General features: G+C 49.0%; 1 protein-coding gene across 8 annotated transcripts in view; it reads right to left on the reverse strand.

Moving 5' to 3' along the window:
• Nucleotides 1–1459: 1459 nt before the first annotated feature.
• Nucleotides 1460–13036, reverse strand: part of SCML4 (Scm polycomb group protein like 4) — a 110141-nt gene continuing 98564 nt past the window's right edge. For 6 of the 8 annotated variants that reach the window (XM_047734003.1, XM_047734005.1, XM_047734000.1 and 3 more), the window contains 3 exons: nt 7625–7770; nt 6838–6909; nt 1460–5102 (listed from right to left, as the gene is read on the reverse strand). In XM_047734003.1, the coding sequence (XP_047589959.1) occupies nt 4977–5102; nt 6838–6909; nt 7625–7770 (344 nt within the window). In that variant the 3' untranslated portion in view covers nt 1460–4976. The remainder of the gene's footprint in view (nt 5103–6837; nt 6910–7624; nt 7771–13036) is intronic. The other 2 variants (XM_047733998.1, XM_047734004.1) reach the window with 1 other exon arrangement.

The following is a 13036-nucleotide window of genomic DNA, read 5'->3' on the forward strand; positions in this document are numbered from 1 at the left end:
TGGCAGCCCAGAGCAAGTCTGAATGGTCTCCTGAGACCCTTTGGACAGAAAGATCCTGTTGTCCCCCCACTGGGTGACGTCATTATTCGCTCGATTTCTGAGCCACCTCTTCCCCTTTGGATGGGTATCCCCTCCTCTCCTGTCCATATCCTCTTCATGTGGGCTCTGGGCACGGCATCCTCACCTGGAGGAAGGTGTCATTCTTCAGTTCTACTTCCTGTCTTTTCCTCTGGAGGAACTCAAACTCAGTGCTAAGGGAGGAGAACCGCCCTCAGACTCTGTACATAGGATTGAAAAGCACAGGTCTGGGCCCTGCTGGAGAGAGCAGGGAGTGAAGAAGAGCAAACCTTCCTCTAAAAATGGGCTTTTGCTCAGAACTGCTTCTAAGTCAGGGGAATTTCCTGAAGTTTGAGAGAGCCAGAGTGAACGTTCTTCTTAAGTTCAGCGTTTTGGTGAAGTCCATGTGTGATATAATACCACTGTAACCACAAAGGAATTTACCACAGGAAGTATCCCAGCTGTTGCTTATTAGCATTAGAACAAATTACACAAAGCAAATTGTTAGCAGACATGTTTCCATAATATTTAACTGGTGGCAATAAATAAGAGAAATTCTCTTTCAAGTAAATGTTAGATTTTCAAAAATCCAGCTTCCAATTGTCCATGAAGGAATCATCTTCGATTAGGGTAACCACGGGAGGGAAGGACTCCTTGGAAGCATGAGGCTCCCAGTGCTCTTCCCTTGACAGCACAGCACAGTGGTTCTGGAAGCCGAGTGGCCGCCTGTGAGTGCAGCGGGGCGTCGGCCCTGAGGTGACATCACAAGATGGAAACAGGAATGATGGCATCTCTAGACGTCTGACCATCTGCCAGATTCTCCTCTGGGGTTCTCAAGTGGCCTTCTCATGCCACTGGGGATAGAGGACATGGCAAGACCACAGCAGGGCTGGGCAACCACTCAGTTCTTGGAGTGTGTTTATGACAAAAAATAATCCACCAACGGGTTTTCACCCCTCTTCTTAACAGAACATTGTGGCTTTACAAAGGTCATCTACTCCCTCACAATCCCATGTTTTGTTGTCTGAGGTTTAAAAAAAAGGTGAGTCCAGTCTCTTCACCCTGTAACCTCGCTAGGGAAGAGCTGAAGAAGTGCCCTGTCAGAACGTTCGTCACTTGCTCACACTTAATGAAAACCTGGCTAGGCAGAAATAAAGCAGAATATTTCCATCTTTCAAGACCCTCCGACAATGACTAAGCTCAAGTCCTTGGTCCCCTCTGGGCATTTCTGATTATCTTCAGAAATATGACAACATTCTCCTTAAGCAATCTCAAAAAATAATTTAAAAATGATTTTAATGGAAAAAAGTTAGAAAGGAAAGATTCCATACAGCACGTAAATACAAAAATATATTGCGGCTTCAGGGGTTAGGACTGTGAGAGGAGGTGCTCTTTTATCGTTTTCTTAAGAAATTTAGAGTGGTGTCTTCTCTCGCTCTCTCTCTCTCTCGCTGGTTTCCTTCTCAAGCAAACCAACCCTAGCTCAGGACTCCTTCCCAATCGATTTAAATAGCGTATTTGGTTTTGAGGAGCTCTTCATTCTTTCTTCCTGATGAAAGGAGAAAACCTTGGCAGCCCTGCTGAAGAGCAATGGGGGGAGCCAGGTGAACCCTCTGGTGGGCACTAAACAAGGCCCTTAAAATGTCTGTCCCCTCCCCGCGAGGTCCCCGGCTAGGTGTCCCGCCTCAGTCCCAGGGAACCTGGGCTGGCTGGCTCCGCTGGGCTGGTCAGAGCCTGAGGGAAGCTGACGAGAACCCGGCACCGTCCCCAGCTGCCTTCAGGGCGCCCCCTGCTGGCATTAGTGGGGATACCTCGTCCCAAAGGCAGAGAGAAGGTTCTGCCTCCAAGTTCCCGAAGCTGGGAGAGACATTTTACACCGAAAGAACAAAATAGCTGACACGCTCTCAGCCTCTTCCTTAGGCTCTTCCAACCACTGTGTCAGGACACACCCCCCCCCACACACACCCCCTACATTTTTTTACCTGATGTCTTCACAAAGGGATCCATGCACTTATGAAATAATTAAAATGAGTTAGGCAATAGAATTGTCCCTAGATTTTTTTTTTAAGTGTTTAACAGACACGGGTGATTGGAAATGTCTGGACATGAACACACACACACTCACACACTCTAATTTGGAATTATGCAAAACTATGTCATTATTCACTACAACCTGAAGCAAAGCTACGGCAATGGAATAACAAGGACCATGTCTGTACAAGTGTGAGGCTCCCGAAATAAGCTCCCGTTTGGACAAGAGTGACACACGTGGCCTGACTCTTTAAGGTCCATTTAGAGGAAATGGCCTGGCATGTTTTACATTTGCTGAGCTATTTAGCTGCTTGGTTTGACAAGATTTTTGAAAGGGGTGAAAATTAATTATCATTGCAGTATTGCTACAATAATTTGGTTGGCTAATTGCATCTCAGTGCAAAAACAGGCAAGGAGGAATTTCCTCCCTGGGTTATTTTCTGATATGGCAGCATTCATTTTAAGAGTAATGAGATTTTTAAAAAGTCAAACCTTAAATATCATGGCTTCAGCAATCTGTACTGCTTAAAGTTTAATGCAAAATGAGATCGCACCTCCGCGAGAGCAGTTACACGTGAACGTGGATCCAGTTTGCTCCAAGGCTTGAGATAATTAAAATCTCTCTCCCCCTGGAAACCTACTCAAAGGATCTCTTTGACATTGTTTGGGGATGACTTGAATCTGGGGGCACCAACGTTCATGCTTTTGTAGTGAGGGAGGCACTGGTGGGGGTGGGTGGGAAGTTGTGAAAGTCTCTCAACGAGGTATATGTATGTTGATGGAAGAGGCAGGACAAGTTTCAGAGGACTGAGCAAAAAAACCCAGCTCATCTGGGTTGTTGGGGGGCTTTCTGCCTCTCACCGTTTTCACAGGGCAGTTCTGAGTACATAAACTGGCCAAGGCCTTTTGAGGGGATTTAGCTAACTCCAGACCAGCCACAAATACTAGCAATGAACAAACTTGGAGGGGCAGAGTCATCAGTCACGTTAGAATTCTGGACGACCCCATCTCGAGGCCCGATTCAGGGTAGTACCGTCAGGTGCCCAAAGCAAACCACACTAAGCCCCTCCACAACCTGATGACCCAGACTCAGTTTGTGGGCAGCTTTAGGACATCGTCCTCCATCCTGTCTCTGTCTTGCTTTCAGTCCAGCCTCCGTTTGTGTGTCTAAAAAAGGATTTCGCTAGGATTTTTTTTTTCTCTTCTCATCAAAGTGGGTCGTCCTCCTCTAAGTTCTAACTGATTTATAGAAGATCAATATGCAAATCTAGCTTGGCTGGCCCCAAGGGTGAACATCTGTCCTGCGCAAGGGCACCTGGTTGAGGGGGAGGGGGAGGAAATCCCCCCTTCTCTGTTCATCGCCTGAGACCACCCTCCCGCCCGCCCCCACATCCCAGAGCAAGGTGTGCTTTTTCTAATTTGCACTTGGACCCAGGGAGGCCCTGAGTTTTCCTTGATCCTCACCCTCCCAGAGATTGTGGAATCTAGTCTTCATCTCCTTACCTCCAACCGGACACTGTAGATGTTTTTAAGGTAGAGGATATACCCATGGCAAAGGTGAATTCATTTTGTAAATATGTTTACTCTTCAGCGTGGGAGGACGAATAAAAGAGAGAGGGAAAGAGAGAAAGGAGAAGGATAAAAAGAAGAATGGAGATGAGGTTGCCCTCTGCCTCGTAAATCGGGGACTCATCATCGTCCTTCCTTGGACACAGCTGCAAAGGGGTAAAAAATCAATTTTTTCCTATTACTCCACGATGAGGAGGGAAAACCTATTTGTAAATGGAATTAAATCCAATGAGAGCATGTCTGTGTATTTGTTGAGAGCTAGAAAAATTAGCCAGCGGTACAACTACATAATCCAGCAACGTAACGAGAAATCAACACTCTCCCATTTCAAAGCTTATCTGAGACATTTTTCTTCTTTTTTAAAGAAACACCCATGGCTAAATGTCAGTAAGACTCTTCAGCTCGCCAACACGTCAACACCCCAGTGAGGACTCTGAAAGGGAGGGAACTCCAAAGCCCCATCTGGGAGGAACATACTCCTAAATTTTTGCCTTTGCTGCTTGTGCATCTCAGTCAGTCAATAATGACTGGATATGAACTAGAACGTTCTAGAAGATAGTTTCTTCCCCATGTTGCAATCTGTGGTGCTGACTGTGGAAGAAATTCCCCATATCTGTGTAGGCTAGATCTAGTCCACAAAGACCCTAACCCGCCCAGTGAGTACTAAATCAGCAGGCTGCTGCTGGGAGGGTCTTGAAACTTCATTAGCAGTCTGCCCTCTAGTGGGACAACACAGTACTTCAATTAACTCGGAATAGAAAAGATTTTTTTTTTCTTCTCTTTCAGAGAGCAAAAGAATTCAAGTTTTCCAGATAGTGCAAGGTGAGGAGGCATGTTTCCTCAGAAGACAGCTTCCAGAGCTGAATTAAGAAAGGCTCACAATGACAGGTCCCCTGGGGCAGAGTTAAAAACGTTTACAACAGGTGGTGCTATGGTGGAGTTCCCGTAGAGACAAAGGTCTTTCTTCTCACATCCGTGGAACCCTCCAGGGTTCTCCTTGGGCAGTAGCATTGGGGTCCCTGATCTCTCATCATAAAGACAGAACCCCTACTCACAGCAACCGACCTACCAGGAATGCTAAAATAATAGGCTTTTCCATTAATTTTTGGCAAATCATTAACACAGAGGAGCCTTTCGAAAGGGCCATGTTGAATTTTTTAAAAGGCAGAGATGCACAAGTTTTAGAAAAAGACCCAGTCTTTGTGGATGTTATTTTTCAGGAGAGAAGCCATTTTGTCGTGGCGGCTGGATGTTGGTAAGGCAGAAGACGATCCTGAGACCTGCTTGTCTGGACTTCGCTTCCATCTTTTGAGAAACCTTCAGAATTTGGCTTGCTTCAGTTTATCGATATGGTAGCAGAGTTTCAGTGCGGGTCCCAGCTTCAGACCCAAGTACTTCATGATCATATCACTCTTCAGCAACAAGAGAGCATTGCCGTCAATCTCCTGATGGGACAGGATCAGAAACAAGAAAATCCAGATGATGGTGAGATCGATCAGACAGTGGCTATGGTTAACATGGGGTCAGGGCACGAGGTAAGGGAATATGGGTTCACTCAGGCACACATTCTCTTAGTCCCAAGGCAATATCTTCTTTTAAAAAATAAATTAAAGCAAAAAGATACGATTTGTTCCTCTTCCCATACTCTCCCTGAGGTCATATGACACTGGATCTTTCAAATTCCTACTCCCCTGATTGAAGGAGCCAAACATAAACCCAGTTTTGTTCCCAATAGCCCCCATGTGATATTTCTCTCCTTATCTGCTCTAGGGCTAAAGGAGCAAAAAGTTTGCAGTGGACTTAATGTTTGTGTCCCCCACCCAAATTCAAATCTTGAAATCCTAACCCCCGATGGCATGGTATTTGGAGGTGGGGACTTTGGGAGGCAAGGAGGTCATGATGGTGGAGCCCTCAGGAACAGGATTAGTATTCTTCTACAGCAAGATGGCAATCTGCAACTCGGAAGGGGGCTTCTCGTCCTGACCTTGGACTTGCAGCCTCCTGAGCTGAGGAATACATTGCTCTCGTTCCTAAGCCAGCCGGTCTGTGGCATTTTGTTACAGCAGCCGGAACAGACTAAGACAAAGTGTCATCCATCAGTTAGACCCAGAAACTAGCAGTTACCCCTCCATTTCAGGTGCTGGTATGAGGCCCTGGTATTCCGTCCATCACCCTAATCTCTTGCTTCTTTCCTTGGCAGTAAGCCCACCGACCTTGAGCTGATTACCAAATTGCTAATTACACTTGACGAGGGATTTTAGGTGTTTGGCCCTGTTAACAATACCAGGGGGCATACAAGTAAATAATGCACCTGCTTCATCTCAGGGTTTAGCAAAAAGAACTACTAAGGGGATGCCAACCTCAAGGGTGAGGTCATGGTATTGTTTCCCATTTGTCTCTGAAAATGGTAACCCTCCAGAATGCTTGTAGAATTCGCGAACCTAGTAACGCTCGGTTTCCTCGCTCAGCTACATTGTTATCTTCAGGTCACAAGAGACAAAGAGAGTTTGAGTGCTCCGACTGGGGAAAGAGGCAGTGACAGGAGTCATACAGCTGAGGACCCCCGCCCTTCTCGTGCATCCAGCCAGCCAGCCAGAAGCATCCACTCCAGATCACTCACTCTCTGTCGCTGGCAAAATGGCAGAGTGGACAAATTCTCATCCTTGGGCCTAATCTTCTCTCTTACCCCATCTCCTGGCCTTCCACCATGCCCTACAACTCTGGAGGCGAGCCAGACTGCTCCCACTCAGATCCCGCTCAACATAACCCACTCTGGGATCCTTGCTGTCAAGGCCTGGCTGTCCAGTGAGCTCAAATACACCCTCATGAAATGTGAGTGTCGGGTGAGAGTCTCCCCAGATCTGAGAATACGGTTTCTATGACGGAATCACCAAATCAAAGTGAGAAACAGGAGGAGAATATCATGGTAACTGGGCTTGGCCAGAAATGACGCTCCCTCTCCTCCCCACCCAAGACGTCTCCAGCCTGCCCCCTGGACCTGAGAGGATGTTAAGTTACCCTAGCAAAAGGGAATTAAGGTTGCTAAAGAGCTGGCTTAAAAAATAGGGGGAGTATTCTGGATTGCTGGGTGGGAGAGCCAGTTGTAATCACTAGGATCCCTAAAAGTGGAAGAAGAAATCGGAAGAGAGCACCGGAGCTGGCCGCCGGGGAAGGAGTCGCCTGAGGCTGCTGCACTGGAGGACGAGGGCCGAGCCATCCAGATGTTGGAAAAGGCAGGGAAGCGAATTCTCCCTAGAGTTTCCAGAAAGGAACTGTCAGCCCTGCAGATGCCTTGACCTCAGCCCACTGAGAGCCCGGCCAGACTTGTGACCCTCTGAACCAGAAGATAATAAACCTGTGTTGTTCTAAGCTAGATGTGTGCAGTACCCGGGGAGAGCAGCAATAAAGGGCTGACATCGGGAGCGGATTAAGATGGCTCATGCAGCAGTAATTATTACCTGGTCCCCCCCGCCCAACTTACCACTTTATATATTTCAGACTCTCCTAGTTTTAAGAGTCCATGCCAACTGAAGGCTAACTATAAGCGGGGCACCGTGCTCAAGCCCTGACGTGCATTTTCTCATCGAATCCTCCCGGCGGCTCAGGAATCGGCGCTATCCCGGTGCCCGGGCACACTGTAGGTGTGCTATAAATGTTTGTTGAATGCACAGACAGACGGATGGATGGGCAGGAAAACAGGCATACTTAATAAAGGCCAAAAGGAGGGAACAGATGGGAGAAATATCCCTTCTTAAAAACAAAACTAAGTGGTTGTTCTGCTCTGAGAAGCCTGTGGCTCCATCTGGCCTCCCTCTGAGCGGAGTCCGGGTGCTGGGTTTAGCCCACCCGCTCCTGCAGCCCTGGCTCCCTGACCCTCCACCTTCCTTCGTCCCTCCCCCAGCCCTCCCGCCCTCTCTGGGGCCAGCCCCCCACCATACCCCCCCCACCCTGCCCGCCCCGCGCCTACGTGCTTTCTGAAGAGCTCCACGTGTGGACCCAGAGCCTGCGGGTCAGCGTCTTTCACGAACCAGACCACATCCTCCACAGTCCAGGTGGAAGGGTTCCTGCTCCGTGGCTGCCTGGCGTCTGGCCCATCGGGGGAAGGGCTCGAGGCTGGATGGGTGGACAGAGAAGAGCATGAGACAAGGGGACGAGGGCCTCCTTGCCTCCCTGGGCGGCCTGCCCGCGCCCCCCACCCCATCCCGGCCTGAGTGATCTTCTGCGACAGAGAAAGGCTGGGAGCGGCTCGTGGGGAGCCTGGAGCACCGGGAGGCCGCTTCTAGAAGCAAAGGCTCCATCTGGGCAAAAGCCCTCTGTCCTCCCAGGGAGTAATGTGCTAGAAAATAGATCTCCTTCAGCAGGCTGACATTCTGCGCCACATTCAAGTTTTAAAAACCCCTCCTGCTCAGCCCTATCTCAGGGAGCCCTCGACCTCCTGCAGCTGGGTCCCTTGGTGACCAGAGAAAGCTTGCCAAGATCAACATCCTGCTGGGCCCTATAAGTGCTAGGGGTCCCAAATGAATGCAGATCCCCTCCGCCCCCACTGGAGACAATAGAGACATGGCAGAACTGAGGTGCATTTGGGTGCGTGTTCGGGGTCTCTGCCACCAAAGCTTGGACCCCCTGTCTGTGAGGGCCACGGGCAGAAAGTAGACGTGGTCTTACCACTCTGGGCGTGCCCCGCGTGCCTTCACAAACCCCTGCTCTTCAGAGCGCTTGCTCCAGTCTACCCCACCAGCTGGGGGAACCCCTCGACAGCACAGGGCCTACTCCCGTGCCTGATACATAGCTGGTCCTCGATAAATGATGACTGTGCGAGCTGCACCGATGGGACAATGCATCTCCCGGACGGCAGGTTAAAAGGTACGGGATGAGTGGAGTGGAGTGAATCAGATGCCGAGCACTATTTAGGGACTCTTTCTGGTATGTCCCAGACTAACTCATCCTCCTTCCTCCGCACCAGCTTCTCCTCCAGCCTCTCAGGTTTCTGGAACCATAGTGACGTCTCTACTGCTACCTCTGTCTCTAGCATCCCTAAGTCAGTCCCCACAGTGAATTATTCTAAAACTCTTAGAAGGATGCCTCTCACCCCAGATCCTCCCTTGTATCCTGCTTCCCCTAGCTGGAAACCTCTTACCAAACCACTGCAACCCTTTCCTGTGGGCATCCTTGCCCTGGGATCTCTTTCTTCCAGAGCACACCTGTGTACTGCCTCAACGCTTTCCCCAGACCCGGCTCTGTCTGTGCCCCTTATGAATGTCCCTAGCCTATGTGCTGGCTCCAGAGTGCACACTCTAGCTCAAGGTCAAGGACTCTCTTTGGTCTTAATAATTTCTTTCCTTCTGAGACAGAGGGGAAGAGCTTTGGTGCCAGAGAGACCTAGGGACAAGTGCTGGAGCGCCCACTGCTAGCAATTTGACCATGACTCAGCTCATTAACTGTAAAGTGGCAACGCTGTCCTCCAGGAAGGGCAAGTGTCAGGACTGGAATGGGATCAGGCATGGTCCTAGAGGTCTTGTGCATCATGTGCTCCCCAAAGGGAAGGAGGCGCCCGGTGCCCTCATGCACCCTCCCATCCAGGCACTCCCAACACGTATCTCCCCGGCTTCCCTTCTCCATCTTCAGCTGGTGCTTTTTGCTTCCCTCTAGAAGCATTTACACTCCCGCCTTTCCACAGACATTCCACCAGCCATCAAAGCCCAGGCCGACCCTTCCCAGGCAGCATGTCTGTATCCTGCCATCTGGATGTGCCCTTCCTCTGCTTCTAACCACCACACCTTTGTTCTAAGATGCTTTCCACAATTGCCTTATACTGCACGTGTGCATGTCTGTAACCTCCAGTTAGGTTCAAGTTTCTTGAGGATGATCATTTTCATCTTCCCCAACCCCATCCCTACCCCATTCATTCCAGAAACATCTACTGAGCATCTCTTCTCTGCCAGGTCCGGGGCAAAGTGTTTGGTAAAAAACGGGACCCTCTCATTACAGGGTTTATAATCACTGACTCCTCCCTAGTTCTAAGTAAATATGCTGGTAAATACGGGTTTGATATACTTTGTGGAAACAGTATAAATAACTCATTCAAAAGCCTTGAGCAGGTAATTCTTAATCCTATTTTCAGGCCAGAAGAAAGCGGAAGCTCTGAACAATGAAGTGGTTTCCCTACAGAATAATTCCACATCCAGACGCTTCGGCTTCCATTTCCCTCCTCCAGTCCCAGGGTGCAGTGGTTCCCTGCTGTCTCTTTCTTGCTCCTCTTTTTAGTGCGCTTGAGAAGGGCTCGGTTCTCCATCAGTGCTGAGCGAAGTACGGCATCGCATTTCCAAGTCTGCCCTAAAATCATAATGGTTTGCTCGAGGATTGGATTTACTTTGGGATTTCCCCTGCCTTTTCCTTGCTGGACCTGGAAGGGTCCCCTAAGGTGGGTTGGCACGGGGCATTTTGCCGGGAAACTGTTAAGGCACCCTGGGGCCGTCTGAATGCTGATGCATGCTTATTAGAGTTGATTTCACTGCACTTAAAGACATCTGCACACAACATGGAGATGAATCACGGAAACCACGGAAATCGCATTCGCCTCGGAATCCGCCCCATTGGAGCTTCGGCGTTAATTGCGGTGATAATAGATGTTCTGATTACAAAGGCTGGAAGTCTTTCGGTGCCAAGAATGATTTTAGAGTGATCAGAGCAGAGGTCAAATCGAGTTTCCTGTATCTGATAGAAAAAGGGAGAACCCCAGACCGATTCAGGGCACTGTCCTGGGGAGCCTAAGCTCCTCGAGCAAGGTCAGGGCACTCCTTTGCCAGGGGCCCCTTTGGGGGCGGCAGGATGCTGAGCAAGAGGGTGGGGGGGCTTGTCTTTACTGAGGAGGCTCTCCAGTGCTGGCTGTGGAGGGAGGCAGACCAGTTGGAAAGTGGCTCCACTCCTGGTGCCCAGTGTTTGCTGTGGGTGTTTTTCACTTTTCCAGGATGGAATGGCAGCAGCCGGGCCTGGCTTGGGAGCCTGGCCGAGGGGGGCCTCTTAGTCATACAAGACTGAGAGCATCAGGAAGCCTGTCACACCTCAGGAGTCGCTCAAGACCCAAAGCACATAAGGTCGCTGTAGAAGGAAGAGAAATGGAACTTTCCAGAGGCAGCTTTGTAAAGCCTTTGCAGTGGTGTGTGCTCACAAAGATAATAAATACGCTAGCCCCCCACTTCCCCCCTTCAGTGGATGTGAAGGTGTCAGGAAGACAGATGGGTCCGGCCTGACACAGCCGGGCCAGGTGGAGGAGACTGGACAGCAGTGAAAAGAATGTGAAAAAAATCTCTCTCCTAAAGGCCCAGGTCATGCAGAGTGCTCACCAAAGGCCTTTCTGGGAAGGCAGCATTCTCCAGCTCAGGGCACTCTGTGTGTGTCGTGTGCCTTCCCTGGAGCTGCCGGAGACAGTGAAGAGGGAAACCCAGTTGTGACTGGGTGTATAATTAAAGATGGCGGCGGTTGTTTCTAAAGTTGTTCCACATGCACCAGGGTCAGAATGCCTGTGCGTCAGTGCTTAGAGCAACCTCTGGCATTGTCACAGCCCAGGTCCTTGCACTGCTGCCTGTTGAGTCTCTGTGTCTCACACATGCCCACAACCACATACATAATCTCCTTTTGCTCATTCATCATTCAAAGAAAAGTTCTTCCCCCAGGATGAAGGAGCCCTTGCCAAGCCTTCGCTCACTTCGGCCCCTTCCCATGGAGTGTGGGCCCCATTCTCCTTTTTCTGACTGGGTGGTCAGTCTCTCTGTCCATCACCCAACACCTCACCCCCGAAGAAGCAAACTCTAATCCACAGGAAGCATTTGGGCGGCAATAACAATGTCATATTTACTTCCTTTCTTGATTCTGAAGCTTGGACTAATTGTGGTTGGGAATTCTATAACATGGCCTATTTAATGCAAAAGTTAGGAAGCTTTTGTTATTTGAAAACCTTATAGCTCTTGGTGCTTATATCTAGGATGAGAGACGGGGAAGAGCTTTCAAATTTTTACCCAAGTATCAGGAAAAACCAGGGAGATGTCAGTATGTCCCCTCAGAGCTCACTGGCAGAGGCCATAGGTAGCAGGAAGCCAGGGTGAGTCCTCACGGTTTGTCATGTCATCCATGCCTACCCCCCTGTCTGCAGCCCCATGCAGTTTTCTGGCTTCTGTGTTTTAAACCATTTTGATTATCACCACAGGGGAAAATCCATTTTTAGGTCCCTTCTAGGGCTTATGACTCAGGTCAAACCCTCCTGAAGAGGTACAGTTTCTTACCACCAACTACTTACACCTGGGATGCAATTCCAGAGCAAAAATGGGGCAATTCCTTGGGTGGAGGGAAAACATACTAAGCCTCCAGAGGGCCCACAGCAAGGACCCAGCCTGATAGGTGACAAATGGGCAAGGAGGCCAATGACTCAATTCAGCACGGCTTATCTCTATGGATTCCAAATGTGTTTAACTGTGCAAACTTGGTTCAAGCAAAGCATCTGTAGAACCCCAGTATGCAAAAGTGAAGAGGTCCTGGTTGGGGGGGCGGGTAGTGCTGGAATCCTCTCTGTTCCCATCCCACCTTCCCTAGCCCCTAAAGCCTCAGAGGGATTCCTTGAAGCCCACTGAACATAGTTTGAAAATCCCTGGGGTAATTTTGAAAGAAGCAGGCTTTGGAACCAGTTAAAGTAAAATCCTGACTTAACACTTGAATTTTATCTTGATCTTCACTTTCTTTATCTGTATTGTATATAATACCTACTATAATAATATATACATACTATAATAATAAATTGTAAAATATAACTTATAGGAAGTCATAAATAATGTATGGAAAGTGTCTGGCTCATATTTACTAAATAGCTATTTAGTAAATGCCTCAAACAAGCAGTCCCCTTTTCTGGGACTGTGGAGGACGGAGAGATGAGCGAGGGACCTCACGAAGCTGAGGGTCTGGTTCCTACTGTGGGACAAGAAGGAGGACATGCTAGAGATAAGGGAACAAAGTGCTACAGAAGGAAATCAACGGAATGAATATTTTTAATTGGGAGGTGTGGATGAGACTGTCAATTGTCTCCCCAATATCTTTTTTCCACTTCTTTTGTAACAGAATCCCCGATTTCCAGCTGGGATCATGTTGCTTAGAATAAAACCATATTTCCCAGTTTCCCTTGCAGCTGGTGGTCACGTGACTGTGTTCCGGCCAGTAAGATGTAAGCAGAGCGGAACCCTGTTTCAGAGGGGTCGGCACTGCCCTCCATCCCCTTATTCTCCCCATCCCCTTCCTTCACCTTGATGCTAGAACGAGCATAGCTGGTTGGCTTTCTGGTATCTGTGGTTCCATTTAACATACTGGTTAAAGGAATCCTTGGGGCATTTGAGAG

This window comes from Lutra lutra, chromosome 6 (assembly GCF_902655055.1).
Source record: "Lutra lutra chromosome 6, mLutLut1.2, whole genome shotgun sequence".
Taxonomy (NCBI): Eukaryota; Metazoa; Chordata; class Mammalia; order Carnivora; family Mustelidae; genus Lutra; species Lutra lutra.